Source organism: Caloenas nicobarica, chromosome Z (genome assembly GCF_036013445.1).
Source record: "Caloenas nicobarica isolate bCalNic1 chromosome Z, bCalNic1.hap1, whole genome shotgun sequence".
NCBI lineage: Eukaryota > Metazoa > Chordata > Aves > Columbiformes > Columbidae > Caloenas > Caloenas nicobarica.
In genome coordinates this window covers 91,599,732-91,625,002 of record NC_088284.1, presented here as the reverse complement: position 1 = coordinate 91,625,002, position 25,271 = coordinate 91,599,732, and the positions used below count along the sequence as shown (strand labels likewise).

General features: G+C 41.2%; 1 protein-coding gene across 1 annotated transcript; it reads left to right on the top strand.

Annotated features, from left to right (window-relative positions):
• The first annotated feature begins 92 nt into the window (after positions 1-92).
• LOC136002603 (very-long-chain enoyl-CoA reductase-like) lies at positions 93-24,970 on the top strand. Its single transcript, XM_065657819.1, has 13 exons — positions 93-159; positions 11,046-11,096; positions 11,605-11,656; positions 11,991-12,035; positions 13,390-13,493; positions 15,478-15,593; positions 15,712-15,817; positions 20,289-20,361; positions 20,449-20,492; positions 21,852-21,909; positions 22,647-22,735; positions 23,742-23,787; positions 23,883-24,970. Exons 1-13 carry the CDS (start codon positions 133-135, stop codon positions 24,008-24,010), a joined length of 939 nt encoding a protein of 312 aa, XP_065513891.1. The 5' UTR covers positions 93-132; the 3' UTR covers positions 24,011-24,970.
• Positions 24,971-25,271: the final 301 nt, after the last annotated feature.

Below are 25,271 nucleotides of genomic sequence, written 5' to 3'. Positions count from 1 at the left end.
CGGGTGCCGCCTCTTGGGGCCCGGCGCTGCCGCCGGGAGCCCCCCCGCGGGGGCCGGGCGCCGCCTGATTGGCCGCAGCGCGGGGACCCGGGGAAGGAGCCGCGGCGGCGGGAGGCGGCGGCAGCCCGCAGGATGGGCGGCAGAGCCGGCTTCTTCGAGGTGGGTGCGGGCGACGTCGGGGGGTGGACGGGGCCAACAAGGGCCGGGCCCCGCAGCATCCTGCCGCCAGCGGACGGGGCTGCCCGGAATCCAGGCGGGCTCCTCTCTCTTCCCCCTCCATCTGCATTGAAGCACCGGGGAGCCGGAGCCATCCGCTCCCGGGGCTGCCACGGCAAGTGACCGCCGCTGGAGCCGGGCGGAGGGAGCCGGGGGGACACGCCGCTCAACGGGGTTTCCTCGGGGCTAGGGGACAGAAGCGGCCCCCGCCCGCCCCGTCCTTCCCTTCCCCGAGCACGTTTCCCTCGCCGCTCCTCTTCTCCGCGGCGCCGGTGCTGCTCGGGCTTGGCCCCGGAGAGAGGGGCGTTCCCGGGCTCCAGGCGGGCTCTCGGCCGTGCGCGGAGCCGCCGGATCAATGGCTCTGGGCTTCCGCGGATCCTCCCGAGGGCAGTGCCGTGGTCAGCCTGCGGGCTGGGTCTGGCAGCGCATCCCAACCGCAAGGGAAGAGCGAGAGCGGGGAACGTTCTCGGCACCTTCTGTCCCCAGCTTCTTGGAAAACCCTGTCGCCCGCCGCTGTGCACCTCACCGAGAGCCAGCCCGGCCCAGTATAACCGTGCCTGGGGCTACAGCGTCCCGGGGCGGCGCGGCTCGGCGGCTCCGGGGCGCCGAGGGAGTTGGTGCCCCGGCCGAGCGGCCGGCTCCCGGCCAGGCCCCCGGCCCAGCTCCCGCCCCCCAGCCCAGCTCCCGGCCCCCAGCCCAGCTCCCGGCCCGGCCCCCAGCCCAGCTCCCGGCCCGGCCCCCAGCCCAGCTCCCGCCCGGCCCCCGGCCCAGCTCCCGCCCCCCAGCCCAGCTCCCGGCCCGGCCCCCAGCCCAGCTCCCGGCCCCCAGCCCAGCTCCCGCCCGGCCCCCAGCCCAGCTCCCGGCCCCCAGCCCAGCTCCCGCCCGGCCCCCGGCCCAGCTCCCGGCCCCCAGCCCAGCTCCCGGCCCGGCCCCCAGCCCAGCTCCCGGCCCCCAGCCCAGCTCCCGCCCGGCCCCCAGCCCGGCTGCCCTCGGCGGCGCAGCGCGCACCGTCCGGTGAGGAGGAGCGAGGGCGAACGGTGCCGATGCCAACACCGTGCGTTCAAGTCTTGCGTGGGAAATGAGAAATAGCCGGACAGAGTTTCTGTACACACAAGGAGCCGACTGTACTAAAGTGCAGAGTCACATGCACCTAGGGTGTGTGAAGGGAAATATATCTTATCAACTTACATGAACAGCCACACCGACTCTTTGCTAGAATTTGTTAGATGGGCTAATACAAAAATTCTTGAGAGTGGCTTGTATTACAAGGCTAGTACCAGGTTGGTACTAGCTAAATGGCAGCTATTCTGAATGCATTTCTCTAGGATTACACTTCAGTTTCCCCAGCACAGGACTCACCCAAAAATGAATGCAATCCCCTCCCTGTGCAAAATACAAAACATTTTTTTTGTTATAACATTGACAGAATCCAAACCAATCTGAAAAGCAGCTGCTTCTCTAGTTACTTACCATGACCTGAAAGCTCAGATTTTGCTTTTCAAAGCTATAAAAGTGTTTTGGACATCACTAACGATTTAGCAAAGTAAGCTGTCTCTGGCTACAGTGGGTGTGAGGTAGGCACCCACACCAGCCCTTTTCTTCTGCAGTGTTGACTTCCCTGGTTTTTTTTTAGGGAAAACAACCAAGCTTTTCACTGCCTCCTGCTTTTCTACCAGTGTCCTAAACTCTTGTGAGATCCCAGTGCAGGAGTAGGCATGTGTATTACCCTCCTGAATGTCTTCAGTCATTGTCTTGTCTGCAGGTTTGTTCTTCTGCCTTAGCTGTACTGAACATTTGAATGGCACTTGTTACTAGAAGACCTCAAAAGCAGAGACACCGTTACCTGATTTTGCAGACAAACACAAGGAAGTGGCATGACCTGGTCAATCTTGCTAGGCACAACAATAGCAGCAGATACAGGTCTTTGAGTCCTAAATCAAGATCCTGTGTCTAAGCAACACTGATCCAAACCCAGAATGCCTCATTAATTTACATGTCAGCCTTGTATGTCTTAGTACTTCTCTATGTACAGCAGATAATGGGTGGAAACAGATTTGCCTTGATCACCCTGTGTGTGTCTGAGCTGACTGAGGCTGTAGGATGTGGACAAAGACAGCCCAGGTAACACGGAGCAGTGCTGTTGCATATCGCTTTCTGCGCTGTTCTCCCCACTGATTTGCTTTCTGTTATACATTCGATTAATTTGAATTCTGAATTCCATTTCCCCATCCTGCATCCAAAACTGAGCTATCAAAAGAAAGAAGGTAAATGTACCACCTCTCTCAGTGCTTCCAGGGGCGGGGGTGGCCAGAAATGCCTATTGGTGTTATAGACGTTGGCATTCCCTGTTCAAGGTACTGTACACTTCTGTACTTTTACTTGTACATTTCTCACTCATTTACCTTTTATTGCTCTTCTGTGGTGCTTCTTTATAAGAACCACGAAGCACTTTATAATCACCAAACTGTAGCTGTCTGAATTTTTTTGAATATGACTGTTTCAAATTTAGCAGAGGTTTATTGTTGGAATATTTCCTCCTGTTTTGTTGACTTTGTGCATTTGATCATGCTTAGTACACAATCAGTTTCATAGGTTCCTGAATATGTAGGAAGGCCCTCTCCCTTACCCATGACCGAAATTACTTGTTGGTGAACAGACCTACAAAAAGAGGGGCAAGAACCTCAGAATGACTGAAAGGGTTGTTGAGCATTGGAACAGGCTGCCCAGGGAAGTGGTTGAGTCACCATCCCTGAAGGTGTTTAAAAGATGTGTAGACGCTTAAGGACATGGTTTAGTGGTGGACTTGGCAGGGCTAGGTTAATGGTCGGACTCTATGATCTTAAAGGTCTTTTCCAACATAAATGATCCTATGATTCTATGACCATGAGTGCTAAGACACTGGCTGTTAATTCCCTTCCTTTTCTTTATGAGAGTTTTTCTTAGTGCAGCTAGAGACAGAAACACTTTAAAAATAGCCAACATGGTATTTAAGTGACTGTTAAGCCAATGAAAGGCAGGTTCAGCTTTGGAAGTACCTTTAACTCCCTTTTTGAATTGGCTATGTTCAAACTTAGTAGCAGGAATTATGAGCAACTACCTAATTAAGCCAAAGTGTGCTGGACACAGTGGATGGATAGCAAAAAATCCCAGAGTGGCCGAGTGATTTCCTTCTACTTATGTCTGTATCAGAACTGATATGCAAAGTCAGGTTGCTGTACTCCTAGACCTGTGTCTTGGCAACTGCCTCTACATTCCTTATTCTGTGATAATGCTAGTATAGGTCTTGTTTACCTTAGGTATCAGTATGTTTCTAATTTCACCTCAGGCTTGTTTGTTTGTTTGTGTTTGTTTTGTTTTGGATCACTAGTGGTTCGGGAGCTTAGCAAGAAACTACTACAGTTTAGAGAAATATGTGCATACCCAAAAGTACTACACCTGATAATTTGAGGAGATTCACCTCTGAAAGTTTAGAGATTTATGATAGAGACTTGTATCTTTATAATTAATATTCTCTAGAAGTCCTTACTTCTCCGAATTGATTAGAGAACAACTCTTCTGACCTATTTTAGATGTGTTTCAGAACTTAGGATACACTGTATCCTAAAAGTGCCTGCTTTTCTCCTTTCCCTACAAAGACTGTCTACGTGACATGCTCAGCTCTAAATGTCTGCCATAGAGAGCTCTGAAGTTAGGCTAATGAATTCTACCCTTTCTACTTGACAGGTTTAGGTCTTCAAAAGCATTTCATATAAAGAAAATAGTATGACTCTCTGACTTCCTAGAGGAAAGATACTTGAAGAAATGCACTCATACTGTAGAAAATTAGTGTCATAAGAGCCACAGTTGTACTTTTGCTTCCTTAACTGGTTTGGATGGGAAGTGCCTTTTGTGAGCAGTGATAACCAAAAACGTTTTGGAGTCTTCGCTCCCTGAAGACAGATTGAACTGACATATGCAGTACAGTCTAAAGGCAATAATGCACTGCCCTCCCCTGCTGGCATTTCAAGTTTCTCCCCCTTCTGACTGTGATGAAAACCCTCTGAATGCGAGGGGGGGTGACTGCTGCCTAGCTGGCATTGCTGAGATGTCACAGCTCCTGTTACAAAGGTTTCTCCCACTCAGAGCTATGCTGTCTAAAGCCTCATCAAGTAAGAGCAGTGAGAGCAAGTGCCAAAAGCAGAACTGCAGAGGATTTTAAGATTCTATATCCTCCAAGCATTGCCTGAATAAGACAAGGCCACATATAAGATATTTGAATGGTCATTCAAAGGGACACTACTGAAAATTGCCCAGCTATTTGAAGATATCCACTCTGTTTTCATAAGTAACATGTAAGATTATTATCACAGAAAGAGATAAGATGTCAGGGAAAAATATTCTCCCTTTTTCTTCCCTCACCACTTCTCCGCACACCAACACTTTCTACACTCAGTTGTGCTGCTTCACTTAAAAGACACAAATTTGGGCTTTTTCTCTATGAATCTTGAGAGAGAAACTGTAATTTTCCATAGGAAAATATAATAGTAAAACATTACTTGGCAGGAAGTACCTGAAGCTACTCAGAATCTGAAGGCTACGTTTGAAATCAAAAGTCTTATTTTAGAAAAAATAATGGACTTCCTTGAAGTATATCTTAACAAATTAGTACGAATCTAGTGAGTTCACCTGTCAGCATAAGGGCTCCAGACTTCCCAGGGCTTCCAGTCTTCCTGCCTGGCCAAAAACCAGCAGACCCACCACCTTTGATACATCTAGGTTAAAAAAACCAAACAAACAAACAAGAAAAAAACCCAACCTCTTTCTCTTCAGTCTCTTCAATTCTATGTCAAAAGCATATACTGGATGTACATTTTGACATCCATACACCAAATGATCCATGAAGAGTAGTAGCAGAACTACAGATACTAAAGTTCGACATTGCAAATCACAGTGCTGATGCAAAGAAATGACTGTGATTTCACAAAGAATTTGTGAACTTCTTCTACCTGAGTATTGTCATTGTAGAAAATAATCACCATGAACTGAAGCCCTGGGGCAATGAATATTCTCTTGCACATTGAAAAGGCTACTACAGTGGTGTTGAAAAACCTGGATGTCTGCTTAGTGTTGAGTCAAAGCTGGCCTAGGTTCTCAGATGGAGGCACTCCAGCCTGCTTCATAATGACAGTGATACTCAGCGAATGATGTGACTCTTCAGCACTCCTGGGAAATTGGCAGTGAGCAGCTTTGTGTTAGCCAGTGTAAGCAAATACTCACTGAGTCAGTATTAAATGGTGCAGGTTCCTTTCCCATCTTGTGTATCCTCCTGGATGATGTCATGCTAGTAAAAGCTGGAAAGCTTTCACAGGCTTTCAAGAGCCAGAATTCATGGCGAAAGCACGGATCTCTGACAGACGATCAATTATGTGAAAAATAAACCAGCCTCCCACTCCAAGGGAATATACCTTCCTTTTCCTTCCCGATCATTCTTACACAGACTCAGCCCCTGCCAATTATATAAACGGATTTGTCTTTCTGAAGGATGACTATTTGTAGCTCTACACCTGTTACCATCCTACCATCCTCAGGTCCAGGTCCACAAAGCGACTTGGGCTTTGCCGTGCCTTCAGGTTAGGCACCCAGCTCCAAGAGTGGATATAACAATTTGGCTAAGGTATTTCAGTTTACTTCACTGTGTGCTACCCCAAAAGGCAGCCACTGTAGGGAAATGCTGAACAGAACGACGGTGGAAGGGAGTAGTGCTTGAAACAACCCAGTGAGACATGAATTTAGGATTCCTCTTTGGTAGGAGACTGCCCTTTCCGCTGGAATACACTCCTGTCCTCTCCTGCCTGTACTTTTTGGACTCTCTTGAATCCTTTATTCCTTGCTTGGTGGCCCAAGCCACCCAAGCTGCCTGTGGGAGGAGTGGGCAATGGCAGAAGACAGTCTAAAGTAATTTTCCCACTTCTGGCAGTGTGTCTAACCGTTACATAGAAAGCAGGAAGAACTAGATCATGTCCTTTGCTGGCAGCTTAGTTTCATTCAGAAATAATCTAAACGCTGTGCACTGTGCTGACTTTGGGATAAAGATGGATAACTGGATCAAGGTCCTCAAGGATTTAGTTGCAAGCATGCCTAACCAACAAATCTGAAACAGGTGGAAGAAACAAAAATGTACTGTTTCATCACAGTTCAGACACTGGTTCTCATTGGCTTGCATAGCAGCAGAACTTAGGAAGCTGAGGAGTAAGTACCTAGTGTGTCTTGTCAATCTTTTAGTGTTAGACATATAAATTCTACAATAGTGAAATTTAATTGTATAAAACCTCTTGAGTATGGGTGTCACCATATCTCCTCTCCTTATACACAGTGAAATAATGTAATAAAATTCTAGTCTCATGTAATATGAGCCAATTGCTTCAGAGAGGTAAGACTTCACTTAGTTGGACTACTTACAGAATAAGGTACAGCAGTTCACAGGTAAGAGGACGAAATTTCACTTTGTGATTAAACATTTGCCTTATTTCTGCTTTGGGAATTCTTCAGGCAGCCTGTGGCTAAGCAATGGAACTCCCTGCTTCAGGACACTCTGCATGCAAAAAGTTTACACAGGTTTAAAAGGCAAGTGGATAAGCTAATTGAGGAAAAATCTGGGAAAAGCTATTAAATACAAAGGCAGCACTTATGGTGCAGGAAAATCACAGTCGCTGTGTCTGTCTCCTCCCTTCCCCCAGTTACTACATTCTTGCTCTGGTTTATTACTTTTTCTGGGGCACCTCCTGTTGCCTGTATCGGAAAGGTACCGTTCCCGTTCTAGACGGATCCTTAGTCTCATCATCTGCAACAGCTTGTACCTTCTTATGCAAGGGAAATTTCAGACTGAAAGTCATTCGTAGCAGCAGCAGCACAAGCACAGTTTTCAGTGTAAGTATACTTACAGCAATTCCCCTTTGGCTTAACTCTGACTTCAGGGAAGTTATTCTTGATATGGCCTGGTATGGGATCACACTTAGGCATGCTTCCTTCAGGAACTACACAGTATACCAGAAAAGTCTAGGGAGGCAGAGAAAATTACTAATTCCATATGAAAAATAAAATGTTTAGGAAGATTTCACTAGGACTGTGGCAACCACTGAAATTTTTTTTAATGTTAAATTCAAGGAACCTGGCTTACATCAGCACTCTAATAGTTCAGGGAGAATTAATCCATTCTGCATTAGTCTTTCTTGGGCTGGTTGGTTTCTAGACTGTGAAATAAGCATTTTTTAAAAAAAAACCTGAGTAATTCCTAAAGAAATCAATACAATATATGCTTATGTCACTACTCATGAAATCTCACTCAGCTACACTTTACTGAATCTGCTGAGTACAAATGGCTGCAATTAAAACTTCCGAGATGCAAAAACATGGTGTGTCAGTATTTCCATAATATTAATCACACAATTTTTGAAGATCTGTTGATCCTTCAGTGTTTGATACAGCTTAAAACTGCGGGAATTATGTCTACTATATTTTTGTAATCTGTTGAAGGGACACTGCATCTTAAAAATAGTTTTTTAAACTTTTCTGTCTTTTATTTTCCCCTTTTATTTTCTGAATAAATGTTTAACAGTTGAATGTACTTTTTTTCTGCTTAAATTGTATATTGATTATTCTTTGCCTCGACATGTTCTAAACAATAAGAATCAAGAAATTTTCTGTTTCTAGAGACACTATCAATCTTTAATCCTTATGCACTAGAACAAATTTATCTTGAAGTTATATATTTGTAGTCACTCATAAAAGAGTTTTAACATAGCTATCTTGCACAAATCTGCCTATTGATTAAGTTCTACTCAAAATAGTTTTAGAGAAGCTGCAATTTAAAATGCCTTTAAAAATTCCCCAAATAAGTGGACTGTAAGTCATACTGCACTAGTGCAGGCCAACAGCCAGTGTTCTATTGTGCTAAATACTTTGAAAACACATAGAAACGGAAGTTCTCTGCACCAAACAATTTATGTTTGAAAGGGATGATATGCATCAGTAAGTGTTCCAAGAACAGATTGCTGGGTATCTAAAAACTGCTGCCAACCAATATATTAACTGACTTGGTGCTGCGCCTGAAGACTGGAAACACTGTGTTCAGCACGACATGGGTTCATGTGATTGGCCGTTATGTTCAGGAAAGATAACATTTCTTGCCTTGGATCAGGCTTCTCTGTCCCTTTTGCAGGGAACATCTAAACACTGGGTGATGTTCTGCTGCAGCTAAGAGGTGTGATAATTAGACGAAACAGGCACCTTTTTTCACTCTGTCATTGCACAAATTTCTATGGGCTGGAGTGGAATCGAAGGCTGTGCTCCTATATCCATGTTTCTGAAAAGAGAAAGAATGTTTGATATTTGCTTAGATCTTGAAAGTAAGTGAAAGGAAGTGAAATATTTGAAGTTCAGGAATAGGTGTCAAAAAAAAAAAAAAAAAAAAGAAACATTGAATAATTTAGGTTGCAAGAGACTTCTTGAAATCATGTAACCCAACTCCCGCTCAAAGCAGATACAACTAGACCAAATGGCATTTGGTCTTGTCCAGTCCAGTTTTAAATACCTCCAAGAATGGAGATTCCACATCCTCTCTAGGCAACTTGTTCCAATGTTTGGCCAAGCTCGTGTGGAAAAAAAATTCCTTGTATCTGGTTGGATTTTCCCATATTGCAACTGGTGTTCATTGCCTCTCACTAGTATCACTGTGCACCTTCAAGAAGAGTCTGGATCCATCATCTCTATAGGGTCCCTTTAGGTATTTGAAGAAATGGGCCAGTACAGGCAGGTATGTCTGTTTGGCATTTCAAAGAGAGATGCTGGAATGGAACCAAATAACAGTATAGAACTTGGATGATTTGTTTGTTCGTTTTCCACACTGTTTCCAAAGGTTCACAGAGGTACCTAAACTTCTGTACAGCCACTCCCAAGAAAACCACAAAGCAAAAGAAAATGCTCTATAATTTTCAGTCTGGCCTTGTGCATAATGAGAAAAACCCAATTAAAAGAGCATAGGTGGCAGAAAGATGTCCAAACCACTCTGTGATTGGCCTGAAGAAGATTTCTCTAATAGAGTCACTGAAGTTCATAGACTAAAACTGCCCCTGAGGGATTCTGATCCAGTATGCATGTTCTGGGAGTGGGTACGGAGCTGGAAGGGGACCGCTAAAGCTGTGCGTGCTGCTGCAGTCCGTAGGGCAGCCCAATGGTATTCATTGACACAAGAGCTTTGAGATACACCAAAGGTTTCAATAACCCTTGTAGCAACTTGGCATCAGAATGGACAAAAAGTGATTTGCAGCCCCCACAGTATTTGTTCTGTGAACTGCAAGAGTCAGAATGCTGTATTTCAAGAACAGCCCTCTGGGAAGGGAATCCACTTCATTTGCTTTCTGATGGAGATGTCCCACAAACCAAGACATCAAAACTTGAAATTTGTGTTATTTCAAATATAAAAAATGAAGGGAAAACACACAATATCCCCATAACATATCACGCATTTGTTATGTATCACAAAGGAGGAAAAGTGCTGACCTCCCTTGATGTCCCACTTAGAGCTTACAATGTACAAGTAGAAAATATCACTGCACTAGTATTCCTTATGAAGATTAGGTTGGACACTTCTGGTGGAGCTGAAGTGTTCCATTGCTCCACCAATAGAGAAAGAACAATTTGAGACAAGTAAAAGAAGGAAATAAGATACTTTAACCAAGTGATCTCTTCAAAGCAACCCTATTAGAAAGAGACTGGACTATGACCTCTATTTTTAGTAAGGAATCATATTTAAAGTCTAATGTTAATCTATCCTCTTGGTCAGTTAATACCAAATGCTAGTTGTTCATTAAAACAAACAAACAAAACAAGAAAAAACCCCAACAAATTGTTTTGGTACTAAGTAATGATAGTCCCAGTCATTTAGTGTGACAGATAAGCTTTGAACTTTCACACTCAGCTATACAACAAAGTTCCATTACAAAGTTGTTGTTGAGAACAAATGAAATTAAAACACATCACTGTATTTTAGGTTTTGCTAGCCTGCTGCAACCAGGCTTTGAAATGTCTGGGCACTTTTCTGCTTGGCTGTTGATTAAAATGATAACAACCTTTTGCCAAAGTGCCATTTGATCATGGAAATAAACTGTTCTTTCCTTTTCAGAGCTGTAGTTAAACTACTGCCTGGAATATAAAATGCTAATATGCAGTTACTAATACAGGTGATCTGAGAGGCAAGAGTAACACTGAATATTCCTATAACAACCTCTTAATGATTTGTGAAGTCCAGATCTTTAGCTGTCTTTTTTCTTTATGTCTGCCAACATTTTCCACTCTCTTTACAATTGAAATATTCTGGGGAAAATGCACATTAATCTTCAAACTGTATGAACCCAGAATATTTGCTTACATGCATATATATGCATGTCTTTTTTCTTCCCCTTGAACTATCTTTCTAGTTTTACAGATCAAAACATTTTCTTCCTTAGTGATTCCTGCGAAACTTCTCTGTCCCTTGTTTCTTCTGCTCTAGCATAAGAAAATACCTCAGATCAATGCGTTTTGATCAATAAATTAGTTAGTTCTCCTTCTGAAACTATCCAGGAAGACGTTTTATTTGGCAAGAATATTATTTTTTTGCAAGTTAAGTGCTTTGAGAACCTGGCTATGATGGAAGTTGTCTCTTGAGCACATCAGAAGTGTTGTTAACATAGTCCACAGATCAGAGAAAAATGGTGTCTCACTCTGAACAATGATTGTGAATTTGGGAATCAACTAAGAGCTTAGAGATTATTTAGCCAAAAATTAGTAATTATCATTTTGTGCCCTATCAGGTGGAAATCCTTGATTGGAAGACAAAGAAACTGCTATGCTTCCTAGATAAGGTAAAACAAAAATCTGTTTAAGATGCAAGGTGACTATTTAAAAATTACTAACTTTTCTTAAGTAAGCATAGTGTTTATGGGGGGTATTTCATCTCCTGATAGCCTTCCTTCGGCCACTGAAGAGGCAACAATTACTCACACTCTGTACTGACTACAAAGTACTTCAACCCTTTTCCAGAAGGAGTTTTTAGGCAAAGCACAACTTCAGCTGCTTCACTAAGATGTCACCAGTGGTGCCTTATTCACCCATAAGCCATCAGATTGTCACTGCTGCTGAAGTAACTCTTGATCACTGCTTCTCTAGAAGCTGCTTCTGAAACAGATGCCACAAATTGTCCTCCCTTTTTCCTGTAAGAAATACTTTGAATTATCCACAACAATCCTAGCCATTTATAAGAAAGTTATACTGTTACACTGTTTGAGTCACATTTCTACTTGAATAGTCTTACACCTAGTAGTTGTCTTTCAAAATACGCATCTTACATATACAATATTTTTTGTTGCCTAGGTGGAACCAAATGCTACAATTAGGGAGATCAGATTGATGTTCCATAAATCATGTGAGTATAACTTTTGCAGCAGTTCATATCACATCAGAATATCCAGTATATAAAAAGGAGAAAATGACGTAATATGAAGCACGTGACGTATATACACATAATGCTAAGTAACCTGCGCATGAATGCGATCATGGTGAGATTTCAGTATTTTTTTTATACTACCCTGATACAACTTCGTATTTTTTCTGCTGCATAATATCTCACAGATTTTAACATTGAGTAAACATTCCTAAAAATCTTTAACTAAATCTTACCTTGTTGTGTTGCATTCATTATAGTAGTGGATGATCTGAAACAAACATTGTCTATCACTCAATTCTGTATGGTCTTACAGATCCTCGGTGGTATCCAGCAAGACAGTCGATAAAACTTGATCCAAGTAAGTGCTTGTGAGGACTAGAGTTACAGAGCTCTGAGCAGGGGCCTTGCATAAAAGGTGTACTTTGCATGGATATTAGCTCTTAAGAATGAATTTCCAGCTATGTTAATGTGCTGGTTTGACTATGAAGGCTGAAGAGAATCCAGAACAAACGTAATTCTTTGAAAGTATTGAACAGAGTTCCATCCGTGTGCTTGGTAATTAACTCAGGAGTCTACACATTGTTCCAATGCACTTTCTAAGTGCTGAGCACTTTTGCTTTGAAGACAGGCAGCACAGAATCTAATACTAATTTTCCTCACCTGCAGTGAAATGATCTCCACAGTGATGCTCAGCTGGGAGTACTGAAAAGGGCTATGAGTTAGAGCTATCAATTCATGTAATCCTCTGCTCTCAGGCAGGAATTACATTTCTTTTTAGTAAGCTAAGGCAAAACACATTGCGGTGGATGTAGGATTCGCTGACAAAGCCGATGCCAGCTGGGTGACTTCATTAATGCAGTTGTAGGTATTGCTGCTAGAAGCCTCTTAGTACATGGCCTGGGTGCACAAAAGAAAGTCTAATTGCCAAACTGTGTTAATTCATCTTAGCATTCAGTATAAAATGTAGCACATTCTTCTTTTGCTTCCATTAAGCATAATTTTATTTAAACAGTCCCTTAAAAGTATGCTGGTGAAGAGTAGTTCACTGTGTAGAATCTGTCCATGGAAAACAGGTGTCTGAGTATCTTATTTCCTTCATCAAAGATCTACCTTCTCAGATTCCTCCATGGACTTATATTGTGAGACTTGCTGTGAGAAAATGCTGGCCTTCTGGAGATTTCCCCCAATCTAGGCATTAAAAGTTTGAGTACTAGCTCAAGTCCTGTGGAATCACCTCCTAGCTGGTGGGTTGCGAAAAAAAGGAGGCAATGAAAACCTCTGCAGGAGACTGTTCCAATCTCAGCTTATCCTGGCTTCTGTTTGTCTGATGACGAGCAATAGGAAGAGGGGAAGATAGAGGAGACAAATGGAGGTGCAGCTGACTAGGAGGTCAGTGAACTCTGTTAAAGTGCAGTTGACCCATCAGCAAATTCTACTGTCACAGTGAGGAAGTCAATCTACTAGACTAGGCAGGCACATAGGACTGAGAATTCTCTTAACTGTCTTGATGTGAATAGAGGATCTAGGCTTAGATGTGGTTACAGGGATAAATCGATTAAGTATTAAACATTCTTAGTTTGTTTATTGAGATTGCAATAAATCCATGTCATGTCAAAGAATCTCACAAATTGGTTAAAGCACAATATGAAGCTTGTATGCTACCAAAGTTGACTTGAATTTCACTGAGATGTAATTACTTCTTTCCTTCTCAGAAGGAAAGTCCCTGAGAGATGAGGAAATCCTGCAGCACCTCCCTGTTGGCACAACTGCTACCTTATACTTTAAAGATTTAGGGCCACAGATAGGATGGACTACGGTGAGCTATGCTTCAAGTCTGAGCCATTTTAATGGCTATTTTCCATAATTAATCCTTACATCATTTTTTGTTTCTCTCAAATATTTCTGCATGATGCCTGCTCTGATAGTGGATGCAGGCAATGAATCCTCATTGCTTCGGTTCATTTAATCAGGGAAAGCAGTAACAGAATATTTTGGATGCCTAGTTCCCTGGGCAGTGGAAAACTTGCTGCAGGTTAGGTTGGCTCTACTGAACTAAGGCGCAGGTTCTCAAATGGATTTAGATGTCTACTGTCAGTAGGAGCTAGGTGTCTAGATGCCTTTGAGGATCTGGTTCACAGGGCCTATGTAACTCTCCTGACAAAGATCAGGGTTATGCTGCAGTTTGTCCTGCAAAGAGGCATGTGAGCAATGTCACATGTCAGTAACTGAAGTGACTTCAGCAGGAAAATGCATGAAAGATCAGTTAGCTGTCTGCATGCGGCTGTGCCCCAGGATGCTAGTGGCAGGCTAATGACAGCTGATAATTTCTGCAGTGCTACGATCCATCTACAAAGATCTCACATATTTACTGTCTTAGCTCAAGTGCAAATTCTGTCGCAACTGATTTGGCTGGCAACACAGCACTGCTGTTTATGCAGTGACGTGACCAATGACCCTTTCAGTTCTTCAGAAGGTCCATGAGGCACATATTACACTAGTTCTAATAAAACAGTGCAGCACAAAGGGAAAAGTACCCCATAATTTAAAGGCACATTTACCATTTCTTAGCTATGAGACATTAATAAAATCTTGTGTTAATGACAAAGAGCAAAGACAACGTTCACAGGAGGTAAAATAAAAATGCCAAATGTTCTGCATGACTGAATTTTCACATCATTACATTGGATGCAATGCTGATAAATCAGGCAGCTATTACACAGTCCAAAAACCAGTAACACAGGCAAAAGCTTCTAATGGCAGTGTAGACTCCAAGACACACGTGCATTAATATATACGGAAACATCACAGTGCAGAGTAACACCAGCCTTTTGCCATTCCATAATCTTTCCTTTACATTCTGCTCTCCCTGTCCTTCAAGCTACTTTGTTCAAACCTAAGCCAAGAAATACTTTCGTTTTATAATCTGATCTTCACCAGAAAAAATGCTGATTGTTACAAAAGTTGATAACTTTTCTGAGTGTCAAAATAACTGTAAACACATTAGAAAACAGTGGCTGGTTTATTTTTTTCTATTTTTAATTTTTTTTTTAAGAATTACAATCAATTTCCCTTCTTTCTCTATAAATGAGGTATGGGCCTACCTTCCTCACTTAACGATGCGTGGAAAACTCAACTGTTAATGTTTGGTCCAATGTTAATTTCTATTTAAAGCGATGCTCCTAAGAAATGCACACCTATCTGAAATGAAATCAAGTTAAATAATAGTGCTTTTAGTGCTTCCCCCTCCCCTCCCCTTTGTGTTCAAATTAAAGCTTATTTGAACATAGAATGAATTGATTGTTTCCCAGGACATCTACTGTGCTAACTGTGGGGTCACCTGTGAACACTTACAAGCTGTGTTTCCAATTAAAAATAATTCATTTATTAGAAACAAAGCTCATTTTTTTCAAGATAGAATCTTCACCAAATTTCATTTTAACCCAAAATAAAGCAACGTTTTTTTTTAGGGCAAGAGGAGGGTGAGAGCTGCATAAATGTAACGTGCATGCATATTTAACATGATCTCTGGGCTGCCATTATTATCTTTTCATACCCATACTGTTTCAGCTGCACTGGCAATGGCTGTTTGTATGCAACTGAGGCAAATGCATTGCAAAACATTTATATGTATGTCTACCACTTTCATAGCCCAAGCCCAAACCTGTGATTCCCTCCCTGCCTCTCTAAATGCCATTCTGGGTCAGTGGAGGTGTTTATCGCACTGCATTAGTTATCACAAAGAAACCAAAGCAAAACCATCATCTAATTCAGCTGTCTAATTTTTTTCTCTCTTTTTGCAGGTATTTTTGATAGAATATACAGGTCCATTGTTCATCTATTTTCTGTTTTATTTCCGCATGCCTTTTGTCTATGGACTGGATGAGAGGTTTACATCAAGCCCACATCCAGTAGTTAAGTAAGTCCGTTTGCAGGCTTGAGCAGTATTTCTTGTTAGCATTGTAGTCTTATTCCAAATGTCTTGCCACACCTGTTTTTTTAAGCACTCTTAAATGCTTTTGTCTTGCTGTTTCTAGCTTGGCATGTATCTGCCATTCTTTCCACTACATCAAAAGGTTGATTGAAACAGTATTTGTTCATCGGTTCTCCCATGGGACTATGCCACTGAGGAATATTGTGAAGGTAAATTGTGTCAGAATCTATCCGTAGCCTCTCTCACAAATCCAAACCAGCCACCTATACTCTGCCTCTGCAGCACAGATTTTTTGGTGTGGCTTTTGTAGTGATGCACAGCAAATATCACCCATAAAGCTCTAGTTCTTCCCAAAGCTTTATTAATGTTGCTATTTTATAACCCACGTGTTGCCATACTGTTATTCATGTTATAGTAGTCTCATTGCTCTTTTAGAATTTTAAACCTTCAGCACACCCTTTTCACTTAGCTAGCTCCTTGGGTGTGAAGGTTTTACTAAAAATGTTCCATTTTAAGGTAGCACAGGCAGGCACAATGTTGGGAAGGTTGCTTTTTAAAAAATAAATTCTACTTTTTGTAACAGTCATTTTACATCTTCTTTGCCCCTAACACACTCTCTGCTGTTAAGCAACTGTTAATTTACCTTTGATTCAGAGCAAAGCAGCTTGGTTGTTCTGCATCCTTCTCCTCCGCAGCACTCCCGCATGCGAGTAGTGCCACTGTGTGCAGCGCAGCTGCTGAGATGCAACTCCCTGTTTCCTACAAGACTGTGAAGTAGTACAGTGGACTGTATGGTTATGCGTGGGCTGTAGTTATTATACAAATGTTTGCAACAGAGTACACGCTGGTCTTCAAAAATACGCTTTGTACTCAGGAAGACAGGAGATTATCATCTACAACTGGGAAAGCCTAGAGGATAGTATAGTATACTATCTGCATTTGGGTATTTGCATTATGGCAGTGACACTCCCAGCAGCTGAAGCTCTACCTTGTGGCCCACTCCTTACAGCTGTGCAGTGGGTCTGGTAGTTCTGGTCATAGCTTCATGCTTTCTAAATGGAAGGAGGGTCTGTAGTTGAGCAATGGCCCTCAGGAAGAATCCTCCCTAGCAATTTAATGTGTTTTCTGCAGTGGAAGAGTGCAGGGTTGTTAAAAGGCTAGCGTATCTCTTAAAGACTTGCTCTTGACAAAATAGTAGCTAATGCATGCTAAACAGCAGATAAATGAGCAACTTTACCTTGAAAAATAATCTGTACAGTGTGATAAACCTTCATTTTCTCACTGCCACCTCTGACAACTACTCATTCCTTTCAGACCATACAAACTGTTGTTGCTAAAATTGACGTTTGTACCAGTCAATTGGATCACTTTTACTTTCCATCTTCTCAGTTTGGTGAACTTGCTTTCATCTGTAAAGTTGCTCACAGTTCTTCTTCTACCTGCTTAGCAGTGCTTGGGTTTGATTTGCTTTTATAATTTTATTGACTTTGGTGGTGTTACTCCAAAATTGTGCCAGTGGGAAAAATATCACATCCTCTTCCTTTTGTCTCTCACATACAGATGATAGACAAAGCTTCTTACTTCAAGTGTCTGATCCCATACGAAGCAGATATAGATACCTTATTTCCCAAGTGCAATGGAAAGCTATCTTTAATAAAAGGCACTTCAGTTTCAATAAGCAGAGATCTGAGACAGGAATTGATGAGAGTTGTGATTTTCATCCTATGTTTACCAAATGGAAATAGGATTAAACGATGCTCTAACATGCAGCCGAGGTTCATCAAAAGCAGTTCATGCTATATACTATTAATAACATACTATAATTCTTTCTAAGATACCTGATTTTTTTAGGCAATGGAAAGGTAGAATACCTGATTTCTGTGGACTTAGGAAACAACTGGCTCAGGATCAATAAGACAGGGATTAATACAAAAATTGTGTGGTGATAGAGGAACTAACTACAGGAAAGATAATAGTGGTTGTGCCAGCAAAGAATCTGTCAGACCTTTAATAATAAGGAGGCACCAGTGGAATTCCTCAAAGATTAGTCTTATGACTGGTCTTACTGAACAGTTTCATGGGTAAAAAGAGGGGATACCGTTGCTTTCTATAAAAGCATCTGGAGGAAAGAAAACACTAGACCTAAAGAAATACCATTTAAATTGGAAGACAATATAAAAAGGCAAACAGAAGGGTACATGCTGGTCATGAATAAACATAGGCAGGGCATTAAGAAACAGTTTTGATCATCACGGAGATCATCAATTGGAGCAGCGAAGCCAAAAATCCTAACCACAACTTTGCAAACTTAGGAACAATTTGTTTATGGGATCCCTGGAATATCAGAACTTGATCCACAAAATCTTTTTATAAGAGATTGTTGTAAAGCCTAGTTATCCACCTGGAATATGAAAGATTCACAGAAATTATTTATTTCAAATGAGTTTATGATGTCTGCAGGTACTCTGCTGTTCCTATCTGAACCTCAGTGGAGGCTTTTACATGAGCAATAAGGCTTCTAGTGGCAGCTGGACACTTGCAATGTTACTTGCTAAGGACCTTAGCAGTGGCAGAGTCCCCTCATCTTAAAGATTCTTATAACCGAGGAATACCCTTGCAGTAAATCATGTTCTTTGGATGAATAGTACCTGTTCGGTTTAATTACAGCATGTATTGTTTGGAGCCAAGCCACGACAATTTATTTATTTAATTTTACTTTACTGAAATCCATTGCCAAATGATTCATCCTGTGCCAAGCCCTGAAATTAGGGAAAGGTTTTTCATAAGATGGCATTCCAAGATTACAACAAGCTGTTTCCACCTAAGTTGTACAGCAGTTAGTAAATTGTAGATGATAGGGAGGAAGCGGTAGTGTGTGGATAGGACACTAACTAGATTGTTCTTCACTGGAGTAATTTTTCTGGCTCTGCTGCCTTTCCTGGGGAAAAGGGAAGGTGTCACAGAGAAGTTACTTAATCTCCCTGCTCTTTAGTCCCACCTGATCTGTAATTATTTGTTATTAATTTGCTCTTTCTTATCAGTTATCTATTAATATAAAATCTCAGAGCAAGGTCATACTATGTCCATGTATTACAACGTATCCAAAAGGGTGTCCACTTTCTTCGAGGTCTCTGGGCATTTCTGTGGTTCAATTAACTCTGAAAAGGAAGTGGAAATGCAACAGAATGTTTGCTACAACTGTTTGCAGCAGATGTGGGGGGCCTACCCCTCACCAGCATTTCCAGAAAAATGCACCGTCAGACACTGCAGTCAGCCAGTGTGGGTTGCAGATGCTGAGGTAATCACTTTTTGGAGTATTACTGCTAGAAATGCTGTTCTGGTACATACAGGGGCGAAAGGCTGCAAAATTCAAAGCAAAAAGAAAAAGTTAAACCAGTTAGGACAGGAAAGAATGCAGCCTTGGATAAGAATTTTGGCTGTGCGAGCAGGAAAGGAAAGTTGTGAAGGAGAAAGCAGAAAGACCTATAAATGTCTAAGGTACATGAACCTATTGGAAGAACAATAAAAAAGCATCATCAGAAAGACTAAGAGGATCAGTGTTTTACTTGGGGGTGAAAATAGAAGAGAAAGAAAGATAAGGGAAAGGAAAAGAACAGGAGAAGTGGTGAAAGGAAGATAAAGAGCTCAGTTTTGGTCTTGCTGAAGTTCAGGTGATAAAAAACATGTCCTAAAACCTTAAAAACTGAGGCACAGATTTGATAAAGAAATCTCAACTGATGAGAGGCTAATTTATGAGTTGTCAACAAGGGTTAGAGTTTGTCTGCAAGAGAACAGAACCTAGAGATGACAGCATCGAGGAAGAAGAGGAATGGTCTAGAACAGGCCTCTCTCCTACCTATAGATAGATAAGGAGGGAGAAGATAACCTGTCACCAAGATACTGAAGCAGCAATGAGTGTCAGAAAAAAAACCCAAAGAGGCAGGGACAAGAAAACCAAACAAGAGGCAGAGATTGTCATTGTAAGTAGTTTTTTTCATGGATGAAGCCTGTGAACAAGCTTTGAGATTGGTCAGGAATGAGTCAGTACAGCCATTAGTAACAGCTGTGTTACTAGAGTTCAGAGAATGGAAGCTGGATCACAGAAAGCCAAGGACAGCAGCAGAAGGGAAAACCTAAAGATATCACCTTGAAAGGGCAGAGGAAAGCATCAGGCATGATGACTCTAGGTAGGAGAAGTTAAAGCATGGGAAAGAAATAAAACTGATGGGCTGAAGTAGAAGAGGAAAAGCAAGAGATTGGGCAATAAAAAGTAATAAGCAGGGAAAAGAGCACAGTGCCTAAATCTGGTTTTACAAGGTGTCAGGGGTTAGCAAAACAAGTCTCTCTTTAACATACAGTCTGTATGCCATTTCAGCTTTGGCCAAATAGCTTGCCAGACAAGATAAATTTGTTTTCAATAGTATGTTCCTACTTTCTAGAACTGTTTATAAACTTCACAGCTCCAAGGTATTTGAAAGGAAATCTTACTCTATGAACACTCATTCCTTCCTGTTATTCCCTGTTCCCCGCTCCCACCTTACTGCATTTAGTACTGTAATTTTTTTGTTGTATTATCAGCAACTTGAAGGATCAGCCCAATTGATTGTCGTCAGCAGTCCTTGCAGTGAATACTAGCCTAGCAGATTGTACTAAAACAGAGAAAAATTCCCTGTTTTTCAGAACTGCTTGTATTACTGGGGATTTGCAGCTTGGCTTGCTTATTACATCAATCATCCTCTTTACACTCCTCCTTGTAAGTAGCAAAAAAACAACCCTCAATATGATTTAAATACTTATGTGTTTGTATATTAGTACTAATCACATATAATTTTTTTTATAGCTTATGGGAAAAAACAGATAAATTTTGCTGTGATCATGTTTCTGGTAGGTTTGTTGCTCTTTTTATAAAATGCTAAAACATACTGCTTTATTTCTTATGTTGTGTAAGTGGAGGATTGAGTAGGATAAGCAGACACCTAGAAGCTGAACACTTGGAACATACTACTAAAGCTGACCACTTGCATTCAGAACAGCTAAATCTGTTGGTTGCTGATGTGATCTTGTACACAATGGGAGATTTTGATTCAGTATCTATTCCAAGACTGGGATATTTTTCTGCTAGGATGATCTCTTACAATCTTTTAAAGAACCCTGGAACTACCATTTTGTGACACTGTATTTAAAAGTCAGTGAGTTTGTTTAGTGAACTGGTTATTGAGTGTGAAGAATTACAACAGATCATAAAACCCTGAGAACTGGCCAAGTAAGAAAGTGCATTGCTGATAATTTCCAGGGATAGAGGTTCATTTTGCTGGGCTTCAGAAATTTTAGACAGCTTTCCCTATGAAGCAAACTTCTTTAGTCACTGTCTGTTCATTCTCACAGTTCCTATGAACATTTCATACATGCAGAAGCGACATAAACATAGCCAACGAAAATGTACCCATTTTACCTATGTATGCATAACTTGTTTAGAACAGCTGTTCACTTGCTTTGATAAACTAGTTGTCAGTACCTACAGGAACTCAAAGCAGCTTCCCAGTATGAAAATTTTGTGAGTTCATGATCTATTCCCATTTTATAGAGAGACTACGTCACCAAAAGCACAGAGCTAGGAGTAAAACTCAGGAGCTCTGAGCACCAGTCATTTGCTTTAAAATTTACACTTTGCAGACACTGGAGACTGTCCATAATCATATAAATGGGTCATTTCAATACACTTTCTGTGGGGAAGCATTATTTAAAACCAGTGGAGGAAGCTGGGTCAATTATATTTCATTATTCAAATCAATTTACTCTAGAGAAAAAAAAACCAAACCAAACTTACTTAGAGTCCAAGCCATACCTTCCTGGGGATTTTAATAACTTTGGAAAAAACAAAACTATCTGAATCATTTTTTGATGTTTTTAAAGACACAAGAACAACCAAAAGATAAAGCAAGTATCTCCTAGGTTTACTTTTATCCCTTTTGTCTTACTGCCTTTGAATCTTACAGGGATTATGTAAGTAGTTAATCTTTTGGACACTTAATCCACATTTACTGGCAAATATAAATATGTGACAGAGTATAATATAGATTCATGTTTGAACAAAGATATTCCACCCTCCTGTCAGAGAGCGATCTTGGGTAAGGATATCTATTATGTTTATAATAATTTTTTTAAGTACCCCAGGAAATAATAAAAGGAAGAGGAGTAAATTGAAGGGAAGCACGTTTTTAACTGTCATGATTTTTCTTGCAGCTGTGTGAAGCCGGAAATTTTTCCATTCATGTTGCACTCAGTGACCTCCGGAGAAACGGTAAAAATTGCATTATCATTTTTCACTTCTGCACAGCCATTCAGTACTTCCACAGTTACTCTACCTCATGAAAGACATGATCCTGGAGGGCGTTGATACCTGCCAGCTGACTGCTGTGGGCATGCAGGTTGCTCAGCAATGTGAAGATTTGATTCTAGGAGAGATCAGATCAGACAGTGCAAGGAATCCAACACCAGGCTGTTAAACAGCACTTCTTATCTTACTGTAATTTTTATTGGTTAGGGCCAGATTGTGTTGGGGGGAGGAGTTATATTAGTTACACAGGTAGTGCAAAAGGAAACAGTGCTAGTATAAGTTATGCTTTGGTGAGCGAGGGAAACTAATTTCACTGGCTTCTACAGGGGGCACAAGATCTCTCTGCAGACCAGGGTTCCTTGGGCATGAGCCAAACATCTTACAGCTGTAAACTCTGACTGCTAAAATCTCATGCTGTGACAATCTGAGAAAACCTTTAACTTCTAAATCCAAAACTTGAGGTACCTCTTACAGGAGTGACTGTGATCAAAGGCATATGTAGCGGACTTTCTAATGCCCAGAACATTTCCTCACAGTTGTCCTATTCCTTCTTGTGGGTCCACAGGACATCCTGTTTTCCCACATCCTGCTTGTCCCTCTGACAGTGATGAGACACAGGAGTAGGCAGAGTTGGGTTATCTTTATAGGAAACAATATATCTAGGAGTGTGAATGTTTTGTGATTTGTTTTCTAATCTATAGGATCCAAAACCCGTAAGATCCCATATCCAACAAAGAATCCTTTCACATGGCTGTTTTTCTTTGTATCTTGCCCTAACTACACGTATGAGGTACGTATTTTCAAACATAATGTTCAGATTTTAGTTTTGCTGAATATATTATCATTTCTTTTGGCATGTTAAACATGGAAGAAACCTCTGAAACAGTTCAGCTCAATACATTTCCCCTCCTCCCATTAACCTCATGAAATCAGATTGCAGACAGGAACTTATCTGTTCTTCGTGTCCTCCCTTGAGGCAGGACTTACAGGGCTAACCTTAAGCAGACAGCTCAGATCCTGGGCCTGTGCTTCAGTGTGGCTGCTGGACAAGACAGATACACTTCAAGCAGTGCAAATTTTGCGGACAGGAACAGGGAGATTGTCACTGAATGTGTGTTGCAATGAGTGGTTGGGGGCATCTGGTAGATTTGTAATATAAGAGAGCCCAGGAATATCACAGTATGCAGGAAGATAGTGGGCCGCCAAACAGAAGATATTGTGGTAGAGAAAATGGGGAAATAGACCCAGGTTGTCTTCCCCATTTTCTTAAGTTATGCAGTTGCTTGTGTTGGTGGTGACTGCCTTAGAAGCTTGAATCAGTTTCTCTCTTCGTATTCCTTAATCAGGAGCCAAACTCCCAACCCAGTTCAAAAGCAGTTAAAAGCAGTGCAGCTCAGTGTAAAACTCACTCTTGCACAGAACAACTGCATCAGTCTTTGACTTCAGTGGAGATAAACAGATGTTGATGAGAACAGAATTTGGCCTCAGACTATAGAAAGTTACCTTTCCTAGCACTGATGCAGGTGTGACAAATACAAATTAGGCAGAGAAACTGACAGGACGCTACATTGTAATGCTTAAAATTTTGTCATTATTATAGCTATGGAAGCAAACATGATGGTTTTGTTTGTGATAATAAGGCCATTTTTGGCTAAAGGTTATTTACATTAGAAATTGATCTGGCTGACCTTGGCTTTTTTATTTACCTATATTAGGACAAGGTTGGTTTTGATCAATAGAAACGTAAATGCAAATGCTGCCACCCGAAATATTTTAAATTTCCTTGGCCAAAACAGGTGGGGACCTGGATCAGTTTCACTATCATGACTCAGTGTGTTCCAGGTGAGTAATGTTTTGGTACTTCACCCTGAAGTGATGTCAGCGACAAGAGTGTGTTTTTAATCTGATAATGAAACATATCTTTTTCTCCCTTCCAGTGGGGCTGTTCACCTTGCTTTGCTTCATTCAGATGACAATCTGGGCAAAGGATAAACACTGCACCTACCTACGAGAATTCAAGGATTATCCAAGTCTTCGAATGCCAATTATTCCCTTTTTGTTGTAATAAAAAAGGTTTAATTTCAATATTGCAAAGAACTTCAAGAAGAAAAAGCTCATAAACCTCCTGTCAAACAAGTGAAATAATTTAAAGGATTTTGGTGCATGTTGAATCTCCACTGGTGAGGGAAATTTTATGCACTTGAAAGCTACACTTCCTTACATTCAAGAATTCTCAACTCAGAAGCACATTCAAAAAATAAGGCTTCATTGCACAGCTGGTAGTGAAAAGCCCCTACAGTTCACTGTAACCTGACTGACTTAGATTTTCCTGTACTAGTCTGTTTAGATTGATGGATCAGAGATACTGAGATGTCTGTGCTGAAAAGCAGCTCCAAATTTAGTGGTGGCGTTCTGCAAGACATAAGTACATTGGAACGAGGACATACCAGCTAACTACTAGAGAGCTCGGCTCAGCCGGCACGGCCAGCTGGCCTGAAGACAGTTCCACGATCTGCCTCCCTTGACTTGAAGAAGAGAGTGTGCTGCCTGGAGGGAGGTGCTTTGTAACTAATAACATTACCAAAGAATATGAATGGTTCCTGGAATAAAGAAATAGGCAATATCTCAAATACCTGATTTGGGTCTAAACCCTAATTTGCTAGAAGAATCTGAAGTAAGAAGTATTTGTAGTGTTTATGGATATGTTGGGTTTTTTTGTTTGTTTTAGTCTTCTTCATTAGTAAATTGCACACTAGCAAATAAGGGTCAGAAGACCTGATCTATGCTATATCTGTGATATTTGGCCTATTTTCATAGAACAAGTCCTTATGATACTAAAGGGCCTTTTTACCTAGCATTTTCTGTCAGCATTCTCTGAATATTTTTTAATACATTTTGTAAAATACACGAAGTGACTGCTAGTCCTCAGAATGCCAGTTCCCTTCCTATTTTCAGAGCCAGGGAGAAAAATCAGCTACACTTTGGACTTCCTGTGTTTTCTTTTTCACAAGATGTTCAGTGGGACTTAGTTGGGTTTTCTGGATATCTAGTAAAAAAAGACTATTGCAATCTAAATGACATTTTAAAGAAGCTATTTTAGAATATGAAGAGAATGCATAGATACTGTTTCGTTTCATGATTAATTTATTTTCTATAATGGATGTATAGAAAGATTTTTGCAACTATTTGTAAGGGTGAAATACACAATAAATACTAGACTATATTTTGAAATCAGTTGAAATAATTATGGCAAAAGAAGAAGACTACAGCTGGTTGCTGAAGTTTCATAATATTTTGTACAGTAAAAAGAACGAATATCCTCATAT

Excerpts from the sequence above, each read along its gene's own strand:
- LOC136002603 (XM_065657819.1), top strand. The coding sequence starts at position 133 with ATGGGCGGCAGAGCCGGCTTCTTCGAG. Across the intron at positions 20,493-21,851 it reads TTGCTGTGATCATGTTTCTG|CTGTGTGAAGCCGGAAATTT; the intron begins GTAGGTTTGTTG and ends TTTTTCTTGCAG. Across the intron at positions 21,910-22,646 it reads CAGTGACCTCCGGAGAAACG|GATCCAAAACCCGTAAGATC; the intron begins GTAAAAATTGCA and ends TCTAATCTATAG.